Consider the following 25,452-nt stretch of genomic DNA (forward strand, 5'->3'; position numbering starts at 1 on the left):
AGTGACCCTCTAGATAAAGATAATTTTGCCTTTGGAAGTTTGAAGTCTTGCTGGTTCTGTTTTCTAAGGGTTCTAGTTTTGTTTCTGAAAAGCTCCAAGAACCTCTGATTCCAGGTCTATTTTACATTTGTTGTTTATTAATTTTCTTTTAATCCAGGAATTTTAAGGACTTTCTCATTTCTTGTATACTAAAATACTATATTGGCACAGCTTATTGTGAGCTTTCTTTCTGAGTAACTAAACTGAATTCTCAGGACCATTTTGATCTGGGATGCCCAGGCCTGTCTCCAAGGAGATGTTCTCTATCTACTCTTTCTTTCCTCTGCTCTTCCATCTCTCCTTAACTATTTTCTCTCTTTTTACTGAAGCTCATATTTTGAACCTCAGGTTCAACTTTTATTTCCTTATTTTTATTCTCTTTTTGAAATGATTCATTTTCTTTTTATTGTCGTTGTGGTGGTGTGCATATGTGCGTACGTGGGTGTGTGTGCACATATGTGCCAATGCGTGTGGAGGCCAGAATGGTGTCAGATCCGCTGAAACTGGAATTACAGGTGGTTGTTGGCTCCCAAATGTAGGCACTAGGAACCCAACTCCATCCTCTGGAAGAGCAGTAAGTGTTCATAACCCCCGAGTCTTCTCTCTAGGCCCTCTAGGGAGAGGGTGAAGTCTTTAGTGAATATGTACTGTTCACACGGGCACAGCCATGTCTAAGACCTCAATGTCTTAGACTCATGGGAATAGCAAAGCCTTCCTCAGGTCAGGCTCGGGGAAATTGCAAAGCCTTCCCTGGTCCCTTTGTGCATTCTGATAGCAACGTGTGCAGAGAATGTTGACGGCTTTCTCTCCTAGGATGGCTATCACCCAAGACTGCTTCCCCACAGAGCCTACAGAGAAGTCTGCTTCCGCATTCACCTGTAAACATCAGCTCTGCCTCCTCCCTGGGCTCTATACAAAAATCTGACTCCCTAGATTGATATTTAGAAGAGACGTAGAAGGGAAATCTTCTGGGTTTTCTGGATGCTGGTGCTTCTCCGTCACTGTCACCATGCGGCAGATTGTATAAGTGTCTGCTGTCTTCACCCCGCCACCCAGTCAGGTCACCACTAAAGCTGTGCAGGTCCCACCATTTGCTTTAGTTCTACTTCACAGGTAAAGTCTTCATCTCATCTTTACATCATTTACATGCTAAGATTTTTTCCTCTTTCATTAACCTCCTCAACTCTACTCCACCTTTAGAACACTCCTATTCTTTATTTAGAAAGACTTCCCCCCAAATCTCTGTAAAATACAGTTTCTTTTTCCTTTCCCTTTTCTGATTTTACTTACTGCTTGTTACTGCTTCCTGCACGTGAGATCCACCTGCCTAGTCTCTGGCTGAGGTAGGTTCATCAACTGTCAGCAGCTACATTAGAGAAGGAAAGGACGAAGATTTTCTCCCAGGACTCTAAAGTTAATATCTGTGTATTTAATTTTTCCAAAGACTAAATTTTCAAACTCTTTCTTGGAGTATAAACATACTGCCAGCATTATGGGGAAGGTGTGTGTGTGTGTGTGTGTGTGGTGTAGGTGTACATGTGTACCCTCACAAGTATTTTTAGCATCACACTGACTTTGTAAACTCTTCCCTTTTGCTGCAGGGCTGAGGACAGTGGCCTGCCTGACGGGGGAAGTACTGGGGTCTTAAGACTCTCAACTCCACTGCTGTTCAGCAACCTTATTTTCAACTCTGTTACGCACCTCTATCCCGTGGTTTTCCCTGGGTTTTTGATCTTTCTGGGTTCTGTGGTGTGGATGAGTAATTTTCATAATCTTCTTCACTGTAGATTGAGAATGTCGCAACCCCATTCTGCTCTGTCTGACCCCAGTCACACAGCTACTTTGGGCCAGTTTTATGACTGTCTCTTATTTGCTGGTTTCTCTTCCTTTGATCCGATCAACCTTGGGGGCTTATTGCATTTTTTAATTTTTTATTGTCATTTTAGGGCACTTTGGGAGAAGCACTTATAAATATTCAAACTGAAGCCTGGAGTTTTATTTTTCTAAAGGCATACTCTGAGTTTCATTAATCTGACTTTTGGGGGAATAATTTAAGTCCACTTTGGGTCCAGCTACATTTTAAACTGGTGACACACAGCATCAGCTGCAGATAGGAAACACTGAAAACATTGAACCCAACACTTGGGATGCTCATTCTGCCAAACTGAGACTTACCAACTTTGTAATGGATACAGCCTTCCAGGTCCCCGACTGTGATCCAGCCCTGCTTCTTTTCCACTTCCGGGTCATTGTGCAGTATTCTGTTTCTTAGCCATGAAAGATAGTAAACACGCAGCTTATTCTTCTTTCCTGTTGAAATAGCAGAGTTTGAAATTCAAGCGCTGTGGTAGCCTTTCCTCCTTCTTCCCTCACCTACATTGTTGTCTATATTGTTGCTGCTGCTGTGTCTGTGAGGGCAGAATAGCCAGTGTCCTGCTCTTCCTCATTGTTACCCCTGTCCAGACTTGTAACAGCTTATCCTATTGTTTGAGTCAAAACCCACCAATTGAACTTCTTACCTTCAAACAATTTCTTATTTTAGAAAGCTTCTCTTACTCTCTCTTCCCAAGTCTGCTGAGCATGGTAAGTTCTAAGTCTATAAACAGAGTTCCAGAGCCTTCTGGAGTTGATCTCACGAAGGCATGTTGACAAATGGGCATTTTAGTCTACTTATGTGTGTCTTATCTCCTCTAATTTTCTCTCCCCTCTTTCTGCCTCCTCTGTCACATCAAAGACACCTGGTAAAAGTTTTTATTTAACTGGTAAGACAAAGGAATTTAACAGAAGAAAGAGGAACAAATTCAGCATAGCAATTTGAGTTCAAAGGATGATATTGGACAAACCTACTATGTTAAGGTCACCAAAAGGAATATTAAATAAAAACACTGAAGAAGAAAACAAAGATGTGGACTTGGAATTCAAGAGAAGGTTCAAAGTTCCCTTTGGTAAAGAGATTCAGCACATTCTCAGGATGATAAAACAACTCAATAGCATGGAAGATTTATGGGGAGCAGAATGAATCCATTCCACTGGGTTATTTGACCACCACAGAGAAGACACACATTTTTATGGCTCTTTATTAATGAGAAATTTAGGCTTATGTGTTTTATTTCTCCCATATTTCCTGTTTCCTTAGAGAGGTTTTATGTCCTACAGATGGAGTAGGCGCTAGAAGAAGAGCGTTCATTAGAGCATCCCACCCTGATGTGACAGAGGACAGCCAAGGGGCTGAGGCTGTGGGAAACACAGCTGGCATCTGTTTGTGTAAGCAGAAGCCCGGAGCCCCGGTGTTCACGATAGCTCCAGTGAGCTGACCAGTGCTCTGTCTTCCAGTGCTAATAGGACCTCAAGAGTTCAAGAATCCCCATTCTTATTTTTATTATCTTTTCTCCCTCTGTCTCTATGATAAGAAGTAATAGTTCTACACTGAGGACAAAGATTGGTTATTACCAGAAAAATGGAGCCTGAACGTGAATTTTCTGGTAGCATTTCCACTTTGGATAGATGACAGACAGATGCATGGTTTCAGTTTTGATTTGGGAGTGTAGTAATAACGAAAGCAATTAACCAGAAACAAAGGCCACATAGAACTCAGCTCAAATCATAGTATAAGAACAATTTACTTGGTTAATCTTTATTTGCAATGGCAAGATTCTAAACACTCAGTACAGTTGTAAAGCAAAGAGGGGATTATGTGCCCAGAGACATAAACCACAAGCACACCTGAAGAGTTAGCTTTCGTCTTTAAGGTTGAACCCAGAAGCCCTATGTGGTCTTCCTTGCATAATAAAGATGAAGAATAAAGCTCATATACTAGGTTGTGTGATGGGAAGTGTCAGAGCCATCAATACTGAATGCCTACACCTTATTCCAGAGATTCTGACCCTGGTCTAGGGAGGCAGATTGGGTTTTCACAGCTTCTAGGTGGTTCTAACACACAAGTAGTACTGTTGATTCCATAGCTGATGAAATAAAAAGAGTGGAGGGTAATTAGTTCAAGCCTTTCAGCCACCATCAGGAAGAATCAAACACCTTATCAACAATCATAGACTCCAGTTGTACTTTTCACTTGTTAGTAATGAGGCTTACTTGTCTAACAGGGTCTTTTCACTTAAGAAAGCTATTGATGTCGTAAAAATGTACCAATGAGCATGTGTCCACTATCTTCTCTCTAGAATTGGCTACCCAGTAGTATAACCGTCCTCAAATTATCAGTGGATTAGATGAAGACATTTTGAGAAAAGAGAGGCTTCTGCTTGGTAATTCCCCTCCCAGAACCCTTCATTTTGGCATTCTTCATCTCAGAGTATGACAGGAACTGCAGGGCAGACAGCTCAATAAGAGTCTTGCTGAGTTGTAAGGGCGGCAAAAGCCAAGACACACAGTTTCTGTGGTCGGGTCTGCCTCCCTCAGGTTTAACATACAGGTAAGCTTCCGGTGGGGCCAGACCCTCCAGGATTACAAGATGCATGTGTGATCTCCCCAGCTACAGCCTGGCACATCTCATGTGGTTTTCGGAGGCCACGATGCACCCCTGGGGGTCAGGTCAGCTTAGCAACATACCCGATATCGTCACCAGGACATTCAGCCCTTCGAGTACGTCCATCTGCTGGAAGCGCCTCCGGTTGATCAGATTGTAGACTTTGCCTTGGCCACTTCTGTCCAACAGCATCAGGCCATTTTCAGTTCCCACCAGAAGGTTCACACCTGTGAATTTAAGATGCCCACAGGACTGAGTTTTTAAGGGCCTCAACCAGTTTTACCTGGATCCCTATGAAGTCGAGAAAACTGCTTCATGCCTACGTAAACAAATGAGCAAGTAGGTGCTGTGGTAACAGTGTAGAGGCAGAAGCTCCGGCTCTCCAATCACATAATTGTTCCCCTAGTAACAGAATTATAATTTTACTTTTTAAAGCAGAAGCAGCGATACACCACAGGGTATCCACTGAGTGCGTAGCTCAGAGAATACTTGCCAAGGGGAGCCTTAGGCAGAGCTGTGTAAGGAAGATTCGCTGTGCCATGACTCTCCATCATCTCTTGGTGCATATCTAGGTTCTGAAAACATTCCTATCTACTATGTTAAACGCAGTTCTTTTGTTCTCCAAATCTCATCTTCCTACTGCAGAGTCATTATGTCTCTCGTGGAACAATTCCTAGGCTTCAATATTTATCCCTGCTCACATGGCAGATACCTCTACCTTAGGAAATTATGATGTCCCAGTTTAAGCCTCGCAATGCAGATGGGGTCAGCCAGACCATATTCTGATTTTCTTATGATGATTTAAGTAATATAGGCCAAGACTTTGATAAAATGTCCCCACACCTATGCTAAGTTTGAACCCAGCTCACATCTTCCAATCTACTCGATGAGAGCTTCATACTGATATTTCCACTCTGCAGTGTTCCCATCACTGCTGCTCTTTTCGGGTTTTGCCCAATTACTGTTGATTCAGTGCCTTGGGTAAGTCCCTAAAATACGCTGGGCTTGTTTTTCAGCTGTGAAAAGGATGTGGTGCCCTTACAGACCTAGCAGGATACGATATGGGATCACAGAGGTAGGATGCGGGGTGGCATGCACAGTGCTAGACACACAGTGATTGAGTATTCAGTGGAGGCTGGTTCTGTGGCTGATATTTGCTCACCACTCTACATGCCATCTGGAGTACAAGTTACACACATACACGCGCGCGCACACACACACACACTTTTGCTCACTCCTGAGGCAGCCCCACATCAGCCCTAACACCTATGATTCTCCTAGTGCTTTCTGGAGACAAAAGCCATAGTTTTTTATTTTTTTAATACTTTAAGATAACTTGATTAATGAGTGTGGAAACAAACAAACAAACCACCAACGTACCCCACAGAGCTGCACAAAGTATTTCGGAATTGAAGCGTTTCTTGTATTTTCTGATTTCAGGCGTGTCACTGTGAGGGCGAATGTTCGTTGGGTTCACATTTACCACGGAAATCTTCCTCGCTTCATTGAGTTTAGCTTGTTCTTGCCTAAGAAGTTCACTAGTAAAGAGGGCTGTGAGAGAAAGGATTAGAGAAGTCAATAGCATCTTCGCAGACAGCTGATGGAAGTATGGAGGGAGGGCTTGGCTTGGGGCCTATTACAGTAAAGGCACAAGAACCAGGAACCTATTTTATACTTGTTTTAGTAGGATAAAATAAAGCATGTTATTCACAGAAGCAGTATTTTATTCATTAGCAAAACTGGCTTGCTTATAGACACTCCTTTGGATGGTGTAGAAAATTAATATTAATCTCATAGAGCCAAATATGCCATTCCTATAATTACAAACAAGGAACACTTCCTGCTTGAGATTCTACAGAAGCTGACTTCAATGATTAGTTACTTGCAGAAGGCAAAGAAGCAAGGCCATCCTCTTAGTTAGCCAGATTTGCAACGGAAGTGCCCGCCTGGAACTCAACACAGCTTAACACGCATGTATAGAGTGTTCAGTACCACACTGCTTCGAGCATAGCATTATACCCAGAAACTGTTTTTGAGAAATATGCGGTGTGTTTGGAGATCGCTGCAGGGTCGCTTTTCCTAGCATCCCGGGATACCTCTGGGTTTCTTCCAGAAACAGAAAGAAAAAAAAAAAGTCAGGTTGTGGGGAGAAAGTAATTTGCTTCAGGAGTTCCACCAAGTAATACATTTTAAAGTATTTTTATCCAGAGACTGGGCATCAGCAATAAGTGGTGTAAGCTGAGTTGGTGAGTCTCGTCCCTGGGTTGTACAGGAAAGGAAACCTATCTGTAAAACTCTAGGGCCAGCTCTCTTACCAGTAGCGGAGGACTCGTCATCTTCCTCATCTTCATCCGTGGGAGATGTCTGGTACACTCTGGGGTCCACGAAGGGGGTGAAGGAGGCTTTGGTGCTGCTTCCCATGCCATACTGATCAAAAAGCGAGAAGGAGAAGTCAGTGCAGCAGGAACAGGTGGAGCTGGAATTGCTCTGTTCAGCCTAGACACTGACTACAGACTCCTCTGCTGTCTGTTCCCTCTCTAGGCAAAGCGTGGGCCTCTGTCCAGTTTCTCCCAGTTCTAGTTACTCTCCAGACACTGTGTGTGTGTGTGTGTGTGTGTGCACGTGTGTGTGTGTGTGTGTGCGTGTGCGTGCGCGTGTGTGCGTGTGTGTGCGCGCACAGGGCTTCATTAGTGATCAGACCATAAGTGTTTCGGAAAGAAAATTACAGTTGGATAGCAGGTGGCACCTTAATATCTGTGCTCCTGTCATTGATCATTACTCTGACAATTTATCTCCACTTGTAAGTCAAAACTCATCATGTATTGACCAAATGGTCTTAAGAAAAAAAGCAAAATCTAAGAGACGTTGCTACAGCAACGCTCATCCTGGAACATGTTGCCACATCAACACTCCTTCCCAGGACAGTCAGCCTGGATACAGCAACAGTCAGCCTAAGAGATTCCCCCTTAGAAGGAGGCCTTTGGACCCTTCCATTCTTGCAGACTTGAATCAGCTCTAACAGCTTTAAATTCTTTAATCAGAGATAATTTATTCGGGGATTGATGTTTTAAGCCCTTGGTAACTTAAGAAAATTCTTAGGCCACATGCTTTACGTGGGGGACTTCATGCAGCCACTGGGTTTGTATGTAATATGAGAGCTTACTTTAACTAAGTCTTAAAGGCTTAGGCTGAAGGCATGAAGTCAGAACTAGATTAGGGAATAATATATTCAATATTAGCATTTGGTGTCATGATGTAATTGAATTTGTCAAAAGAGTATAACTATTTGCCTATTTTGTTTGCTCTCATCTTTCCTTCTACAGTACCCATTTTGTGTGTGTGTGTGTGCGCGCGTGTGTGTATGTGTATGTGTGGTGTATGTGTGTGTGATGTTCACATGTGTACATGTGGGGGCGGGGGGGTCAGAGGTCCCTGTCAGGTGACCTTGATTGCTTATCTAGCTCCTTTTTTTGGGACAGTCTTTGGCTGAGCTCAGAGCTCATCCATGTGGCTTGATTGGCTGGCCAACTGAGCCGGTTTCTGCCTTTCCCCACCTGTGTGCTGGGTACAGCCACCACCACCACCTTTACATACATTCTGGGGATCAGAATCAGGTCTTCATGCTTGTGAGTCAGGCACATTGCCAACAGAGCCATCTCCCAAGCTCCGCATGCATTCCTTTATGTCACAAACACCCGTATTCAACATCCTAAGAACCCCTTGTGTGTATTTGTATTTTAGGCATACAATTTTAGTTTTGTCATCAGATTTTTATTTAAAAATAAATCAACATTCCTAAGCCATAATTATCTAAGGACCAACTTGCAAATATCCAATTTGATTTCCTAACTCACAAAGATCCAGTCTGATTCCCTTCAAGGTTTTCCCTCTGCCCCTTAGAATCAAATTTCTTTCACCCTCCTCACAGCACAGCCCTTACCAGAGGCAGTGTTTTGAATATGTTTTCTTTTTCATCTTTAGGAGTCCAGAAAGGAGATGGTGAAACAGGTAAGAACATTTCCTCTTGGAGCTGGGAGAGCAGCAACATTTGGACCAAAGTCTTATTCTGCAGGAGCCTGTTCTATGGGGCCCTCCTTGGTACCAATAGGACTTTAGGTGAAAATGGCTGCCCGCACTGCCTGAAGTTGCAACAGGATGTTGTGCTTTTGAAGATACTCATGAGCTTTTGCCCTTGGGGCATGCTAAGAACATGTTAATCATAGAAATTCAGTGTGTGGGTAATGTCAAAATCAACAGCAAACACACTCTAGAAGAACACTGAGGGCCTTCTGTGTGAGTCACAGGACTGCCAGGAAACACATGACACAGCCTTGAACTCATCCAGCGCTAAGAACCACCTGTGCTCACTCAGGCTCCCCTAGGACTGCTTCCACGTAGGAACGATGTCTGATTTCATCTTCCTGCTGCAACTTGGAGAAAGAACCAATCTCTTGTCCATTTACTTAACAGTAGGGGCCTATATTCCATAAACCATTTCAACTATACTTTATTCAAGTCAAGCTTAGGTTGACTAAATTAATGGAAATATGAGCCCAAACTGTTGGCTTTGAAATCTCACTAGTCTATAGATTCTCCTGCTGGCTTGTGATGCAGGGGCCCCAAGTTCTGGCAGAAGCACTGTAGTAACTAGCTGTGTGTCCTGGACAAGTCATTTAACGTCTCTAGGTTTCAACACATAACACAGGAATCAGTCCAGAAGATACATAAGGACTTTCTGTAGCTGTATCTATGTGGTTTCTCTGAGTATTGGTATAAGCTGTTATAGCAGAAACCAAATGAACACACTCCAGAGTCTGACAAGGTTGTGACAGTCTTGACGACATCAATGCGCTGAACCTCATGGAGGAGAACAGAACATTCATGGCTACTGCCTGGCACCTACTTCAGCCCCAGAGTCCAGCTCCTGGGAATGGGTGGAGACACGACCCAGGCCCTCGGTGGGCGTCCCGGCTGGGGAGTGACTCTGCTGCACGAGGTCTGGGAGGTTGATGTGACCTGCGAAGCCATTACTGTCGCTGTGCCCAGATCTCTTCTTCTCTTCAGCCGTCTGAGGGGTGCAACACACAGAAGCCATTAGACAGAGGGAACAAACCAAAGGATGACATCACTCCACAAATCATAGATGCAACAGGCTCCAAACTGATCTACTGGGAAATAAGATGGTACAAAGATCAACACCTCCCCACAGATGCAACGGACTCCAGATTGCTTTACTGGGGAGTATAGGATGGTAACATTGAAATTTCTACTTTGTCTAAGAAAATAAAGACATTAAACATTGTTAATATTTAGTAACTGGACCAATTTTCAGGACTTAATGTTACTGTATGAGGGATGACACAAGAAAGAGGGCAAAGTCAGGGCCAGATCTGCCAAGTTTCTCTTCTGTAGCGTGTGAGCATGTGTCTGAGTAGCACCAGATAACTGAGTTTACAGACCATAGTGCCAGATTATATAGAAATAATTGTCAAATCCGGCTGAAAAGAAGCATTGGAGCGAAATGATACCAATATCCTCTCCCAATAAAAGAGCCTGTATTTCAAGAAAATGCAGAGATGCTATTTACTCAACTCACAGAGTTCTTTGCCATTCATAAAGTCAAAGCAGTGATTAATCAGGTCTGACCGGGGTCCCAAATCACTGAAATGACCTAGCAGATCATTTGAAAATAGAGACTTCTGTTCTCCTCTTTGTTAGTGTCTACTCTTTCAGCAAACAACTCCTGTACCTTGTGATGTAGGCAAGAGAGAGAGAGAGAGAGAGAGAGAGAGAGAGAGAGAGAGAGAGAGAGTCACCACGGCTGGACAGGGACTTGAAGCACTGTTTATGGCATCCTTTCAAGATAACTCATAATGTGGGGCTGGAAAGAGGGCTCAGGGGTTAAGAGTGCACCCTGCTCTTGCAAATGACCCATGTTCAGTTCCCAGCACCCACTCTGGGTGACTCACAATTGTTTATAACTCTAGGTGGAGGGAATCCAACGTCATCTGACTCTCTGGGTACCTGCACCCATGGGCACATACCCACAAACGTACACAGGATTAAAAACAAAAAGAATCTTTTAAAGGTGTTTTATAAGCATATACGGATGCGGTGGAACAGAACTCTGTACAGGTTTATGAAAATGCTCTAAAATTGTTATTGATAGGAGCACATGATTTAAATGTTTTCAAACCACTCCTCCAGAGATCAGTCTCCTCCCTAAACCCAGGGAACACAGAGGATTAAAAGAAAACCCCCAAAGCCAGTACATCCAATTGGCTAGCTTTGGAACCCCCTTTCTCCTACCTAAGTGTAACTTAGCACTCACGGATCAACCATTCTTCATGTCCCTAACTCTCTGCTCCCCCAGTCTCTTGTGGACCTTTCTGTTCTCAGCTTGTATGAGATCATTGCTTTGGTTTTCAGATATGAGAGAGATCAAGTTATACTACTTCCATTTATATAATGATCCCAATACCATCATCTATCATGTCATAAATAACAGCATTTCATTCTTCTTTATGGCTAAACAGCTTCATGTTTTGTGTACAGACCACAGCTTCCTTGTCAGTTTCCAAGGTGATGGACACTTAGGTGGTTTCCACTTTCTGGAAGGTGTGTGTTAAGATAGGAATGCAGATAGCTCTTGACATGTTGATGTCATTTCCTTGGGAATGGCCCCCAGTGGTGGGACTGCTGGGTCACATGGCAGCTCTATTTTAGTTGACATCACACCAAGGACACACAGGATCCCTCTCTCCACTTCCTTGCTAGAGCACGCTACTCTCAGCTTTTTGGATAGCAGCCATCCTAATTTAGTCTTTGATTTTTATTTTGATTTTGATTTCGATCCTCTTGATGACCCATGATTTTGAATATCTTTTTGTGTGTCCGGTAGCCATTCATGCATGTTTTTTCTTTCAACTTGACCATTTGCAAATTATTTTTCTATTGAGGTTTCTGAGTTCCTGATATGTTCTAGATATAAACACAACACTGAGTATCTCCTGCTTGGCAGGTTGCCCCTATTACTAACTACGCCCTTTATTGTATATAGTTCTTGACTTCATATTTTGTATCAAACAAGTTCACTAAGAATCCCAGGGCAAACTGCAGCAATGATTTTCTTACCCCTCCTCTCACACACCCCTGTCTCTCTGCCTTCCACACCTCTTAGCTCAGCACTGCTGAACGCCTACGAAATACGAAACGGTTTGCTTAACACGGAACAGCTGGGAACATGGCAAATATGTTCCCAACCCTCTGGGGTTGGTATTGGCAAGAATGCATGCCACTTCTTTGGCCACTTCACTGGTTCAGTGTTTTGTATCATCATCAACCTGACTAGATTTGGGGTCACCCAGGAAACTCATCTCTGGGAGGGTCTGGGAGTGTGTTTCCAGAGAACTTTGACTGAGGAGGGAAAACATACCCTCAGCGTGTCCTGAAGGACCAGACTCAGAACGCCTGATGAACACCCCTACTCTGTTTCCTGACAGTGGGCATCATGTAACAAGCCACCTGCTGCTATGCCTTCCCTGCTGGGGTACACTGTATTCCCTCATACCTTGAGCCAAACAAACCTTTTTTCCTTAAGCAACTTTGCTCAGACACTTGGTCAGAGTGGAAAATAAAAAGCAACCATGCTTGACTTTTCCAGACTCTGCACAGTGCGCAGTGTACGTTTTCTAGCCTGAACTTGCTTCTGTCAGCAAACACAAGCAGCCACTTCTTTGGGGTGTCTGAGAGAGAACAGACTCCCAAGATTGCAAAGGAGTGTGGATCGTCTATAAGGAAGCTTGAGAAATGACCAGAAAGCTTGGTGTCATCTCTTTCCTGAACTACAAACTGCCTCAGCGAGGGTCCTTTTCTCATTTCATTTTGTCACAGTGTTCATTGGGAGCCACAAGGGTGCATATTGTCAGAGATGAACATTTCATCTTCTAAGCGACATTTCGGGAGTTCAACTCTCATCCATCTTAGTGTCCTTGCTTTTTATGCTGGCTTAACAGCTTTTCCCTCCTTCCAACTTCCATTCGGTGCTGAAAAGCCTTTTGACATTTCCCCCCAACTTCCCCAAAGCATAAATCACACCTTGTCACTTGATAATTTCTCAGTTTCTCTTCTATCAGTGGCATTTTCTCCCAGGTCTTGAAACTGATGAAGTTACACCGGTTATTAAAGAAAGACTTGAAGGGCTAGCTAGGGACGTCTCTCAGAGATTGAAAAGCCTGGAGCAATGACCCTTGAATCTACCCACTTGTGAGTTATCATTCCTTGGTTCAGCCAAACAGCATCCTCTCATGAAACGCCTTCTGTGTGCTGTGCTCCCCTGGGAACACAAAGGAACTGAACCTTAGTAAGAGAATCTCAACCTCTTTGGTTTTGATAGCCTCACCATTCCCAGAAGGACGAGCATAAATATGCTCTGTATTCCAGCAAAAGCCAGGTACTGTGTTAAACACTCTGCACTGTGTGCCATTGAGTCCTCATAGGAGCATGGTGGGCACGCTTTCATTAGCCCCACCTTATGGATGGAAAAAGTACAGGGCAAGAGAGCCAATGAATTTTCCTCAAGGCTTTCAGCCTAGGCTGTGTGGTGGTGGAGTCCAGCAGGTCTGGTTTTCACTACTGCACCACGAGAGCTCTACTCTGATATGTTATGGAACCAGGGGTGGAAACCTGGAACTAGAAGGACCAAGTTCCCAATGCCAATCTTGGTCAGCAGACAACCTGGGCTAAGGTGAGGATCTTGTAATGGACTGAGAAAAGAAGAGAACACAAGAATATGGAGGGGGAGAAAGCGGCTCTGTGGAGAGAGAATGGGGAAGAGGGGAGACAAGCAAAGGTGCGAACAGGAGATGCCTACAGCAGAGGTATCCGCCTAAGCCCTTGTGTCTTTTTAGCTTCAGGCTCCACCCCTACCCAGGTAGCTCACTAGCTGTGTCTTCCTTGGAATATGCATATAAATAGCTTGGGAATGTCTTCTTTCTTTGTGTGCTACCTTCAGTTCCCCTCGCTGTCCTCCTGAACTCTGTAAAAGTGTGTTCTTTCTTTTTTATTTATCAGAAAAAGAAGCTGCGTGGCACTAGCTAGTGTTCTCATTCAGCTGGACCGATAATGGAGAGGGCAAAGATAGCTTCAGGGAAGTGCTACAGAGAGAGGTCCACTGGGTTCCAGGAAAGGCTTCCAGAAGGGAAAGTCGAGTCAGAATAGAATGGGAAGAGGAAAAGCAGGATAGCATTTCCACGAGATAGGCCCCAGTAGACAAGATGGCTGGTAAGAGCTGATGCGGCTTACTCTAGTAGAGTAGAAAATGGTTCTATGAAGTGTAAGGTGAGACAGGGGAAAGACAGTAGCAAGGGTGTGCACCACAGGGGCACTTTATGCATGACAGAACCACAGGAAGCTGGCCAATAAAGTCTACTCACACAAGAATGAACTGAGTGAGTCACCCTGTGCAAGTGAACTTACAGTACCCTATAAGCTAAATTGTGGCATAATAACATAAAATTTAAACTTGGAAAGTTTGTTTTACTTTAACCTGAATTTATTTAATATTTTAAATACATGCGTTTTTAGTGTTTTTTTTTTTAATCCTAAGGCTTATTTGATGGTTAATTTTATGCATGAACTTAACTGAGCCACAAGGTACCCAGATTAAACATTATTTCTGGGTATGTCTGTCACATTGTTTCTAAGCATCAAGGAGACGAACCTTTGAATTGGTAGAGTTGATAGGTAGATTATTATTCCCAAATTATGTCAATAGGAACCATAAGGAACCATAATAGAATAAAAGGCAGAAGAAGAAAAGTTGTTAAAAATAAATGTTATGTGTGACATGTGAGTGTATTTGTAAAGATGAGCCAATGTACATAGCTGCCTACAGAGGTCAAAGGACACCTTGGGAGCTGGTCCTCACCTTCCAGCCTAGTTAGGTAGTCTCTTGCTGGTGAGTGCTGTGTCGTTCATGGTAGCTGAACAGAAGCCTCGGGGGTTCTCCTGGCTCTGCCTCGTATTTCACCATAAAAGCACTGCGATTACCCATGCACTGTCAATTCTGCTTTGCCATGGGGTCTGGGTTTCAGACTCAGGTCCTCATACTTGTGTGGTAAATGTTTTGGATTTACCGAGTTGTTCCCACAGCTCATGGTGTGCCTACTCCCAGTCTCTGCTCACTGCGTGAGTTGGGACATCTTATCTCATCTTTACCCACTTCACACTGGGAGCTATACTGCCTCATGTACAGGAGCCATTAGATTTCTTGTCCTCCATAATCACACGAACCACCTCCCCATGGGCTCGCTCTCTCTCTCTCTCTCTCTCTCTCTCTCTCTCTCATCTTGGTTAATATGATTTTTTTTAGACACCACACTTTGGGGCAGAGAGCCTGAGGAGATGGCTTAGATGATAAGGTGCTAGTCTTGCAAGCCCAAAGACTGGAGTTTAACCCTCAAGACTAATATAATCCCAGAGTTTGGGAGGCAGAGATAGGTGGCCTCTGGGCTTGCTGGCCAGACAGCTTAGCTTTTTTGGTGAGCCCCAGGCCAGTGAGAGACCTTGTTTCAATGAAGAAAGATGTGATGGCACTGGGGGAAAACCCCCCAAGGTAGTTCCTTGGTCTCAACATATATGCACACACATGTGCACATACAATAAAAAAACACTAAAATCCACACTTCGTCAAAGTAGAATTTGGAAACCGAGAGGACTCATGGTCTGAGGGCCCCTCAGCAGATCAGCTTCACACAAGCTGCAGGTGCACACGATTTTGAAGGTGCTGGTGGCTGTGGTCATCAAATGTTGGGTGCTTTGAATGACATGGAATTGTTGGGTGTGGTCAGCAGCAGAAGTGAATACGCGGTTCTAAATGTCTCCCTGGAGATACTGACTGTCGCAAAGATTCAGTCGTGTTAGGGACTGGGCTGTTTCTGTTTGGAGCTAAAGAGTGGCTCATGCTAGAACACTCTCTTGTGTTGTAAACTCTGATAGGAACCGCCTGTCTCTGTACTAAAATAACCCTTCATGATGCTGAGAGCTTTATATACCAGCAGCATACAATGCCAGCGCTGCTAGCCAAACCCATTCTTCATCGCGGGCATACGTGAAAGCATTCTTTAAAGTCTACTTGAAAGATTCGACACAGCATAAAATAAAACCGTAGCAAGTTGCTGTGCGATCTAGCCGACTAGTTACAGCTGCACTGCCAATTTTACTTCAGAGGCCTTATTCATCTCGAAACTATACTTTCTTTCTTCCTCACTAAAGCGGGAGGCCGTTGGCCTATGTGGAGAGCAAAGTCTCTGAGTGGAGTTTCCTAGCCCTCTCCTATCTGCAGAGAGAGGGAATGACCATGTTGTCTGTTTGTGCTTTAGAGGAAGGAGCAAGTGATAAGAAGCGAGAGGAGACTGGAGTTGCTGGTGAAAATGAAGTAAAATAGTTAACATTTATCAAATGCCTAAATTTACTAAGTAGTCCATTTCATGTTGTCAATCATCCTCTAAAACATATGGTTTTATTTATGAAGGTGTGTGTGTGTGTGTGTGTGTGTCTGAAACTGATGCAGAGTACCTTTCTTGATTTCTCTCCTCTTTGGTAGCTGTGGCAGAGTCTCTCCCTTGACACAGGCCCTGCCAATTCTGGCTACTCTAAGTAATCTGCCTGCCCAAGGGTTCCCTTTCTGACTCCCGAGTGCTGACATTTCAAGTGGCTGTCACACCTACATGACTCTCTGTGTGTGTGTATATATTCTGGGCATCCAAATTTTTGTCTTCACACTTGTGTGGCAATCACTTTATCCACCAAGCCATCTCCATAACCTGTTCATTAAGTTCTCCAGAGGACAAAGCAGATGCAGGGAAACATGTGGTGATATTTCCCATTATTTTCTTCTCAAAATTGCATGCAATGGAAAGAGAAGATGGTTCTGATTGCTTGGGGGCACTTCAGGTTAACAAGGTGACCACAGGGAACACAGTGGAAGGACACGTGAAAGGGAATGTGCTTCCAATCGAATGAAATCATGTTCCCAGACTTAATAAACCAACCCCCTTTTGATGGGCTGGAGAGACAGCTCAGCATTAAGACGCTGGCTGCTCTTCCAGAGGATGGGGATTTCCAGTCCCGGCATCCACATAGTAACTCACAACTGCCTGCAAGCGCAGGCAAAGGGGATCGAGCGCCCTCTTCTGGCCTCTGTAGACATTAGCCATGCATGCACCTGCTACACACACATACATGCAGGCACAACACCCATGCATTCAAAGCTGAAAACAAACGGCAAAGGCACACCTCTTAGCTGGTTTCTGTGTTCTCCAGTCCCAGCTGCTGTTTTTTTTTTCAAATGTTAATTTAATGAGCTACAAAGATAGCACAGTCTTTAGGAACTACTGAGCATTTTATATGAAAGCATAAGAGAGAATCCACATGGGAGAGGCTAACACAACCACCGTCTCTACCAAGAGACGACTTTCATTTCTGTTCCTGGCACTGGGAACATCTGTTCTTTGAAGTTCGGTGTCCTCAGGCTCAGGTTTTATACTCTGATTTGCATAGCTGCTGTTGAAGGATTAAATCACTCTGCAGAAACTTGGAAGGGCACAGAAAAGAAGATGGCAGACAGTAAAACCACTAGGCCACTTAGAAGCACAGGTTCCTGGCCTTCCCTAGCCAGCACACTTACAATATGTGCTATAAGGATTCATGTAAAAGCTTGAATAGAAAAAACACGCAAGGGCCATGCTTCCTTTTGATGGCTGTTACACCAGCTCACCTCTCTGATCATCAAGGTTCCTTCTCTGGAAATACTGGTGCCAAAGGTGTCCGCGTGTGAGGTCTCCAGTCCATGTGTCCCGACCATTCCCACGTTGTACTGCTCGTTGCTCCCCGGAGCTCCTGTTGGTCTGAGATGAGAAGAGACGGTAGTCACGGCAAGATGTAAACTCATTTTACAATGGAGTGACATAAAATGTAAATGCCATTTCCTGTCCAGATGCACATCTAATTGGAGCAAATGCACATGATATAACATTACCATTGATATTATTTGTGTGGTCATTGCAGTGACTTTAAGGACATTCTATATTAACACACCTAGATTGGGGTTTCCATTTCTGCAGGATCTTGACCTATATGGTATCCTATTCTCAACTCAGACTGTGAGTGTTTCCTGCCTCCAAGGAAAAAAAAACTGATGCAATCAGCACCCAGGCTTATGAGGCACTACTGACTCCCCAGCCCCATGACCTTCTGTGACCAATGGCATCCTGAATACCTTTGCATTTGCTACTTCCTCTGTTGGCTCTTGGTTGGTTCCTTCTCTTTCCACTATTTTTGTTCTGAGAGACAGATACTTTATCTAGGTTTTTTTTTCCTTCCTTCCTTCCTTCCTTCCTTTCTTTTCTTTCTTTTTTTTTTTTTTTTGGGACAGGGTTTCTCTGTGTAGCTTTGGATCCTGTCCTGGAACTCGCTCTGTAGACCAGGCTGGCCTCGAACTCACAGAGATCCACCTGCCTCTGTCTCCCAATTTCTGGGATTAAAGGCGTGCACCACCCTGCCCAGTCAGATACACGATCTAGAACACCATCTCAAGACCCTCATCCAATCCCACTTTAGCCTTCACTGTTCTTATTGCCATCTGCAATTCCTTTCTTTAACACACACACACACACACACACACACACACACACACACACACTCACATATCATGTGGGGGGAGCTGGAGTCGGGTTTCATCCTAAAGAAAGTCATGTCCTTCCTTTGAGATGTGGCCTCTTTTGGAACTCATCAATTAGGATGGGCTGGCTGGTCAGTGAGCCTCAGGGATCCTCCTGTCTCTTGCTGTCCAAAGTGGGATTTAAAGCACATGCCACCACGCCTGGCATTCTTACATGGGTTTTGGGAATTAAACCCAGGTCCTCATGCTTGCAGGCAAGCACTTTGGAACCATACCCTTGGTCCCTGAGATTTTCAGGTCTGTAGCCTGCAATCTTCATTTCCTCCTCCTTCTTCATTAGAACACATGCTTATCTTATCGTTTTACACACCCAGGTCAGTACCCCCTTGATTTATCCGTGTTCTGTGATCAAAGTGTGTGGTATCTTTAAGCAAAATGTTCTTAGCATCAAGTTCTGGCAGGAACCAAAAGCAGTGGCAAGGTTTGAGAGTGTGGAGGGGTCTCTGATCAACAGCTTGAAGGGAGGTACACTGCACCTGAACTTATTATTTGATAACCTGTGGCTTCTAGGAAGAGCATTAAAATTTATATTATAGATAAAATATACTCACATATATAAATTTATATCACACATAGCATATATATGTATGAAGTTTATGAAATAGTAGGTATCCATGTTTTTTTTTCAATCTAGACAGTATATACCTAGTATGTAGCATGGAATACAAAGACGAATCATTAACAAATGGGGATTTGTGCTACTTCCAATGGCAGTTAACTGGGTCAGCTATGAACTAGTCTGCTAAACTCAAACAGTACTCAGTGCTTTCCTAAATCTCTATATTCAGGCTATACTGGTGTACATTTATTCCCAGGTTAGCCTTGCTATTGTGTTATGTACTCCCCCAGAGCTCAACGGTAATCTAAGGATGTGATGACCTATCCACACAAGACCCACCAGTATGCTAGCAGACACAGGGGAGAACTTTCAAGGATTAGGCGACAGAGCGCACAGGTAGTATGGGGGGTGGTGACAACCACCACCCCTAAGGCACAAACAATGGCATTTTCCATGTGCCCTGTGCCATGCAGAGCAGTGGCATTGCTCAACAAGGGAAACACCATCACATCTGAGCTTCACTCAGAGGATCAGAAATATAAATATCCTTTATCCCTTGCACCCAAATTGTTTGGCGGACAAACTTGGAAAGTGGAGAACCAAGCAGATGCTGTGGCCGCGGGTTCAAGACTTAGGGGTTTCATTGTTATAGATTTCTTTCTGCTGTTTTAACAATTGATTAATTTAAAATGTGTTTTTAAAATGTGAAATGGTATCAAGAAATTATTTATCACTTGGAGAACATTTATCATTTTAGTCTTTTAATTCTTTTTATCTATTTAAAAATTGCTGATAAGTGGTGGCACATGCCTTTAATCCCAGCATTCAAGAGAAAGAGGCTGATGATGTCCATGAGTTCAAGACCCAGACTGATCTACACAGTGAGACCCAGTCTTATAAAATAAAACAAAAAAAAAATAGACAAGGAACCACCAGTTGACATTCCAGTATCCATAGGGAAAATCTCACAAGGCACAACCCCTATAGGTATTTAACAGCTGCTGAAAGGGAGAATTAGTCTTTCCCGGGGATGGATTGCCTAATTGGTTATCTAATACCAAGTGTTAGCCTTAAAAAGATCATACAAGTAACACCACATAGAATCAGCAGGTTGGGTTCACTCATTAATTCACATATATATTTAACAAAAAAAAGAAACTATGGCTTTAAGAGGGAATAGTGAGGGGGTGTGAGAAGGACAGAAGAGGGGGGAAATGATGCAATTAAATTTTAATTAAAAATAAGATAAATTATACACAAACAAAAATGAACCAGACCTGTCCGTAGTTTCATAAATATGATGATAGTTTGAAGATGTAATCGAACCAAGAACCAAGACATAACACTAGGTTTCCACTAGCAGGCACACTGTTCGAACTCTTGCCAAGGATTAGGGTGGCTCAGTGTCAGACTGCTTGAAGTCAGGAGCGGAAAAAGGACTCTCATCCAAAATGGAGAGAATCAAAATGATGAAAGTAAAACCGGATCTAAAATGGACAGTGTGGCCTATATTTTAAAGTTTCTCACTTGGAGCAAAGGACTGAATGGACTCAAGTATGGGTGAGAATTGATGTGTTTGGGATAAAATTGAAAAACCTACTTTCAGAGAAGGAACTATTAATATTAACCACGTTCCCAAACACGGGGAAGCCATTGTTATGGTCATTTGGGGGCATATTAATAGATTGGTAAGTCAAGTAGATCTTAAATCAAAGCCTTCTTCTCTTATTTCTTTGGAACTTAATCTAACCTGTGTTGTTCTTTTTCTTAAAATTCTTGTTTCAGAGAGTATGGAGACCAAAAAATGTGAGCCTATTCTACCTTGTGTGAAGGTCAGAGAGTTTGAGATTGCTCAAAGTTGTTAATAACAAGTGTGGCTACACACCCTGGTCGGTGTGTAGGGTGTGGTTGCTTGGTATTTTGGACATTAAAATGGCCTATCCAGGTAGATCCTCTCCACTCTGACCACAGGTCAGAATTCAAGCAGACTTCTGCTCCTTCTTTTGAATTAGGAGGTTTGACCTAGGGAGTGGCTGCCTTCAGGATACTTGGTCTAGGGTGGGTTCACTGCCTAAACAGCAGAATGCTTTTCTCAAGAATGAGTGACTTGATGTCTCCAGTATTGAAGGAAGTAACTGCTCTAGTTGTCCATGTATCATGTTAAAGCAGTCTTTGGCTTTCCCTCCTGTTGTATTGGATATAAGAGTGTATGGAAAACTAAACACAGGGATTTCAGTATTCACTGGAGCTCCTTCCCAACACTATCCTGTTTCTGTTTTATTATTTTCACTCATATCTTCATTCTCTTTATCTATTTTTCTACCCTGGTAGGTGTTATACTTGTAGAAGCTGGTCTCTGACAAGAGATGTTAGGAACCCAAAAGATCAATATTCAAGTATTTATCAAGGCCTCCGGGGGGCCACTTGTCCCCCCTCTGTCCATCAGGCATTCTCTGCTACTACCACAGGGTGAGGCTGAGATTGGGGACCACTGCCAGCTTGGTACTGTCAGGTCAGGGTCTCTATGATCACAGACAGTCTAATTTCAGTTTTAATTCTTGATAATGGCTCTCTTTCTCTCTCTGTCTCCATCTGTCTATCTATCTGTCCCCCTCCCTCTCTCTTCTCTCTTCTCTCCTGCTACTCCTGCCCCAGAGGTCGATCTCCCCTCTCCCCTCCCTTCCTTTTCTCATTCACTTCCCCCTAATAACAAAACAATTCTTGATAATGTTCTGATTCTATTCAAACATTTTAATCATGGAAAGTATGGATATGGATACATATTCATTAAAAAGGTATTTTAAAACCTACTTCTACCAAAGAAAATTCTCAGTGAACTCCTTATACATTTAGCTAATCCTCTCCTTTTTAAATTTCATTATTATTTTAGTCAAATAATTATCATTGGTCCATTTTTTTCATGTAAATTTCATAGTAAAGACTATAATAATTCTTTTGTCAATATTCTCTTTTAAATGCTTATGTGATCACTTCTACCAAGTTAATTTTTACAGGTTTATTTTAAAGGTTTAAATCTTACAGAAAAGATTTATGTGTCAATTATTAGTCAATAACAGATAGATCATGTGCACCATTACCCACTTCTTATTTTTAATATTTGCTAAAATTTTTTAGATGAGACTACATTGTTTTTTTGCTTGAGTCAACGTTTGTACTTTGACTTCTCTGGGACAGCACCGCCTCATCTGTTACCAATTTTAGACTATTTCAAGTTATATTTTATATTCTTTCAATCAACAATATTCCCTATAGATGCTATAAAAGGCAGTCTGTATTTATCCCTTAATTTGCTTCTAATATGGTAAGTAACTCCTTTTAGCTAGCTCTAGACAGCCCTGCTACGTAGGATCATTCGGTTATGGACATTTTGTATATGTATTTTTAGGTTCTGTGCCTCTTATATTAATTGCCTCTACATGTGCTACGCCACCACCGTGTGTTCAACATAATGTAATAGCTTTTGGTTGCAGACAATTCCCAAGACTCTCTACACATTCAAATCAGCAACCTACACATTTCTTTTTGAAGGACAAAATACAGCCCACGGTTTCCAGTCGGGGGTTGAAGACCTGTGTAAACACAGCAGGCCTGAGTCTATGGTGCTTATTCCTCCTGTTCCCTGACCCTTCTCTGGTCTTCCTTTTCAGTAGCTATATTTTGTTCCCATTTCCTTCATGGGTTCTTCTTAACTGCAAGAGGTCTCTGTCACTCTGCTTCATCTTGTGCAATCTTTTAGCATGCCCTAATCTGTGGTCTTGATTATTATGCTCACCCATTTATCCTGCAATAATAAACAAATACATCCAACCTCTTCACTCAATCACTTAGTGTTCTACTTCCACTCGGATATTTATGTACCTGAGTAGCAGGTGAGGTCATGACCTTCCTCATGTAGTATTTATCTGAGTGACTAACTTTCAAACCATTGGTTTATTGTGTTCACCCTTCTGGACCCCTCCCTCTCGTTCTCCCCTTGTCCAGCCTAGGCCCTTCCTATTGTGCTTCCTAAACACATCTCAAATCTTTTCTGATTTTTTTTAAAGTGACCAAAAGAAGGTGGCTTCCTCTCTTTCATTAATGGCAGTTTTCTCCTGCAAATTCACTGCACAACTGATCTTTTCTTTTTTCCAACGTTCAGAAGGCTTTCAAGGTATTATTGGGCCCTCGTCTCTAACGGAATTTTAAAAGCAAATCCTACCCTCATCTAGCTCGAGCAATATTTAACGTACAGTTGTTTTCTGTGCATATTATATGACAAAACCCTTGGTGATTTGTCTGACTTGTTTCCCAGTCTGCTTCTTTCTTATTCTCTGTCTTCCCTAAGAGAGCACATTTTTTTTTTAACACAGTTAAGATGCCTCCCCACTGTTTCTACACAGACCTCTTCATCTCTACATTGCATCCACACATGGTCCTTCAATGATTTAGATCTCTTCTATGTGTATGTCCTTGGTATTGTGTGACGAGTGTGACATTCAAGAGGCACCCAGTGAGTGTTCAGTATATGACTGGAAGGCTTTTCTTAGTGTCCCTAGTAGAAATTTTATTCAGAGTTTTGATTTCTGTCAAAACATAGGCCTTTTGTACATTAATAAGTGACTAGCTATAAAGATAATTATTAACATGTTTAAATATATTAGGCAACCAATGCTAACTTCTGTCATCTAAAAAGGTACCTTTGGTACTGGATTCACTATGATGTATCAACATAAGTTTTGAAAATTCAGTGGATAGTATGGGAAAAGCAAAATCATTCTGTTCAGATAGCCATAGGGCTTTGTAGTGCAAAGAATCAATTCTAAGGTATATGTACTTAAAATCAGGGTTGGTTGATGTTGGAGAGATGGCTCAGTAATTAAGAGTACTTGTAGATTCTTCAGAGGACTGGGATTTAATTTCCTGTGTCCACATGGTAACTCACAATCATTCCTAGATCCAGTTTTAGGGAACCCAACACCCTTCTCTGATTTCCACCAGGAACATACATGGTGCACAAATATACATGAAGGCAAAGCATTCTTATGCATAAAATAAATAAATCTAAGAAACTTAAAAATTAGAAATTTAAAATGACGTTAAAGGCTTCCAGTAAGCATGCAAACTGGAATAGAAAATCTGTTTTAGACCTATGTGAGCCACTTCAGTGAGGAGGGAAGGGGGCGAAGGCACTGGCCTAAGCAACTGTGGAATCTCCAAAGAGGAACACTCTACAAGATGCCTAATCAATCTTTAACACTTGTTTCCAAACAGAAATAGAGGCTGAGAAACTGTCCCAGCCAGGAGGAGTCAGAAGTTGTGACAGCTAAATTCAACATGGTGAAAGAGAAGGCCATGAGGGTCAAAGCCATCCTGACCAATCCACGTCAGTCCTGCTCACTCATGTAGCACAGGCAATGCGGATACAAGACATCCTCCTTAGGACTGTGTAGACAACGTGATGGGGCACCAACACCGGATTCTGTTGTCACCTTGATTTTCCTATCAAACCGCAACTACACTAAAAAAGAGTAATGCTTAGAAACCATAAAGGAATGGGGAGAAAAAAAAAAATAAAACCAAACCCAAAAATGACTATGGCTAAAACAACAAATATCGCCTCTTCTTGTGTTAACTATTTATTATTCGAGAAATAATTTTTCTTAGTATAGAGATTGGGTGGGAAAAATTAGCTATCCATAATCCTGTGGAGTTTGTAAAAGACAAATTAAGTCAAAACAAGCAATAAAATCCTACCACTGATTCAGATGAAAAAAAAATACAGGAAATTTCCTGTAATTAGAGTACTGGTTTGGAACAATAATTCCCTCTAATTGGATTTGTCAAAGTGCTCCTGGAGGGACTGATTCAATTCAATTCAATTCAATACATGCTTTTGGGCACCTGCTTTCTGAAAGGTCCTTGGTTTGGCAGAGGGGAGTGGATAGAAAATCCTGGCACAGTGCGATTGCTCGGCTGAAGCACTTACTCTCCACAGAGCAGAGGGATGCTGCGGATCACTCCTACCCAAGGCAGGACTGCCGGACGAGGGTAGGGACCCAAGGCAGGACTGCTGGACGAAGGGACAGGGACGAGGGTAGGGACCCGAGGCAGTACTGCTGGATGAAGGGACGAGGGTAGGGACCCAAGGCAGGACTGCTGGACGAGGGTAGAGACCCGAGGCAGTACTGCTGGACGAAGGGACGAGGGTAGGGACCCAAGGCAGGACTGCTGGACGAAGGGACAGGGATGAGGGTAGGGACTGTGGCTCTGAGGAAAGGAGTGCTTTGGGAAAGGGCTCAGCGACTGTCGGGACGCTGGAGGCTTCCATTGGCTGGAATGTGCCAGGGCAATCATTGGTTGCAGGAATACAAGGGTAAATGCAGGAATGAGGGGTAAAGTGTGGCCAGTCACCCCAGAGCATGAAAAAGCACGGGAGGGCAAAGGCCTTCAAAGGAGGCACTGCATAGCTGAGGAGGCCGGTGACGGGCTGGAACCATGGTGCTTTAGGGAGAGTGGAAGGAGGGAAAAGGAAGCTATGTGGCTTTCGTCATCTAGATGACGTCATGGGACTGGTAAAATGAATAGTGTTAGGACTACATGGTCACCATCTGGACTTACTTTTTTATTAAAAAA

General features: G+C 43.0%; 1 protein-coding gene across 13 annotated transcripts in view; it reads right to left on the bottom strand.

Annotated features, from left to right (window-relative positions):
- The window catches only part of Tnik (TRAF2 and NCK interacting kinase), a 440,041-nt gene that overhangs the window by 33,329 nt on the left and 381,260 nt on the right, over window positions 1–25,452 (bottom strand). For 8 of the 13 annotated variants that reach the window (XM_041658945.1, XM_041658944.1, XM_041658949.1 and 5 more), the window contains 7 exons: window positions 17,298–17,427; window positions 9,423–9,587; window positions 6,835–6,946; window positions 6,539–6,625; window positions 5,900–6,070; window positions 4,603–4,746; window positions 2,215–2,349 (listed from right to left, as the gene is read on the bottom strand). In XM_041658945.1, the coding sequence (XP_041514879.1) occupies window positions 2,215–2,349; window positions 4,603–4,746; window positions 5,900–6,070; window positions 6,539–6,625; window positions 6,835–6,946; window positions 9,423–9,587; window positions 17,298–17,427 (944 nt within the window). The remainder of the gene's footprint in view (window positions 1–2,214; window positions 2,350–4,602; window positions 4,747–5,899; window positions 6,071–6,538; window positions 6,626–6,834; window positions 6,947–9,422; window positions 9,588–17,297; window positions 17,428–25,452) is intronic. The other 5 variants (XM_041658954.1, XM_041658953.1, XM_041658951.1 and 2 more) reach the window with 1 other exon arrangement.

Source organism: Microtus oregoni, unplaced genomic scaffold (assembly GCF_018167655.1).
Source record: "Microtus oregoni isolate MIOR12 unplaced genomic scaffold, Mior012 000010F_ref0000083, whole genome shotgun sequence".
In the NCBI taxonomy this organism is placed as follows: domain Eukaryota; kingdom Metazoa; phylum Chordata; class Mammalia; order Rodentia; family Cricetidae; genus Microtus; species Microtus oregoni.